The sequence below is a fragment of the Cordyceps fumosorosea genome (genome assembly GCF_001636725.1).
Source record: "Cordyceps fumosorosea ARSEF 2679 chromosome Unknown scaffold_162, whole genome shotgun sequence".
Taxonomy (NCBI): domain Eukaryota; kingdom Fungi; phylum Ascomycota; class Sordariomycetes; order Hypocreales; family Cordycipitaceae; genus Cordyceps; species Cordyceps fumosorosea.
In genome coordinates this window covers 706-2,578 of record NW_017387462.1, presented here as the reverse complement: position 1 = coordinate 2,578, position 1,873 = coordinate 706, and the positions used below count along the sequence as shown (strand labels likewise).

Here is a 1,873-nt window from a genome sequence, read left to right as displayed (position 1 = left end):
GTTATCTGTCCCGTCAGAACTTGCGAGCATCGATGCGGCGAGCAAAGAGAAATGAAACGGCATTTTCAAGAGATTCACGCACCAAATACCCTTGAAAAGTGTCATTGCCCGTATACCGACTGTAGCAGAACATATCTACGTCGCGCATCTTTGAAACGGCATCTTGAGAGGCAGCATCTTGCATCGAGCCCAGATAGTTAACGGCTGCTTATAGATTGCACTCCAAATAGTAATAACCAGCAAACATGACAAAAAAATCCCTGCCTGATTTCTTTGGGCCTATAATGATGCGCCACCTTCTTCGTCCGAATTGTTCTCGTCATGAAACTCGTTGTTCTCGGATTCATGACTTCCTTGCGACGATGCACTGCGCCCCTCTGCAACATGATCAAGTTCATGTAGCAACCCCTCCTCCTCAATGGACGCAAACCCAGAATCCGACGCATACGCGATGCATGAATTTCCATCTTCATATCTAAAGATTTCCTGCTCTAGACCTTGCAGTGACGGTACCAAAGCTGAGACGCCCGTTGTCGAATCCGGGTGCCAAGCTGGCGGGACGCTCCTCCCCCACAGATGATTGACAACCTCCTTCCTCACGGTCTTTGTTATTTCAATCATCAAATCCCGCTGCCTATCCGAGTCTGCATCTTTCCTCTTGAAACCTTCCACCAAGGGCGGTCCCCAATCCGGATACACTTTCCCATGCGATTCCGGTACAATCATGCTTGTCGGATGCTCCGCGAAATACAGCTTGCAAGTGAAGCAAGCCGGCTTGCTACAATAGACGTAGCGATCTCCTTCGAAAAACTGTAGGTTGTTTTTATAAAAGTATTCCAATACGCAGATCTCGCTGTGCACAAACGGAGTGCACCAGCGTTCGACCTTCATGTACCACGTCAGCGGCTTGCATCCTGTATCTTGCAGGTCGACAAGGGCCTGCTGTGCCCTGACGATGTCTGGGTTGTCTTTCGAAAAGATTCGGCGCAGTATTCCGGGCAGGGTTGCGTGAGAGTCCATATCTGGCTTCGGCGCAGACAAGCTTTGCTTGACGACCCTGACCTCAGCACACTGCAGTACATTCTGCAGAAGTGGCGCGTTCAGAAGCAGCGACAGAGGCTTCTGAATACGGCCGGACAGCTACCTAAGCGAGTGCCTTGCTTTGGTGAAACATCCTCCTCGGTCGCCAGGAATTTCTTGGTCGGCATACCGTTTCTTTTTCGAGTGTGCTTCGTCGTGGAGCCTTCTCATTTGACACGACTTGAATGCCCGATGCTTGGCTACGCAGACGTCCAGGTGGCTGGACTCAACATCAGGATATGGTGTTAGAAGACTTTGCAGCCAGCTCACAAACGAGTCATTTGCCTCAAAATTAATCTTGCTGTAGTAGAAAAGTAAAATTTGAGAATCAGGCCACTTACTTTGTGGGCTTCTCTGGCTGGAGATCTGGCGGATACAAAGCGGAATAGTGGCTTTCAAATCGGCTATATACACCGAAATACGCTTTCTCGCATATTCAATATATAGACTGAAAAACTCACGTAGAACTTCTTTCCCCCGTTTTCCTGCCGTCACAGCATACTCGACCAGCATATGGAATGAACGCTCCCACATAAGCTTGCACTTCTTTGGAGGCCTAGAGGCTATTCAAAGACGTACGTGGCATCCAGGAAAACTCAGTAAGCATTTTGCCGCCTTTTTTTCCATCGCAGATGAAGGCAAGACTCCGCATATACTCTCTGCGCAAGTGTGGCTGCGGGGAGCTGCATCGCGGATACTCTGTATGGCGGTCACGAGTCATGTTGAGACTGCACAAGAGGAAGTAGGTTTCGTAAAATCGAGCCATGAGCCGAGTATAGGGGTCACACCGTGG

General features: G+C 49.5%; 1 protein-coding gene across 1 annotated transcript; it reads right to left on the bottom strand.

The window, feature by feature from the left end:
* Positions 1–279: 279 nt before the first annotated feature.
* ISF_10022 (hypothetical protein) lies at positions 280–1,020 on the bottom strand (the record flags this gene model as incomplete). Its single annotated transcript, XM_018853620.1, has 1 exon — positions 280–1,020. One exon carries the CDS (start codon positions 1,018–1,020, stop codon positions 280–282), a length of 741 nt encoding a protein of 246 aa, XP_018699191.1.
* Between the last annotated feature and the right edge of the window lie 853 nt (positions 1,021–1,873).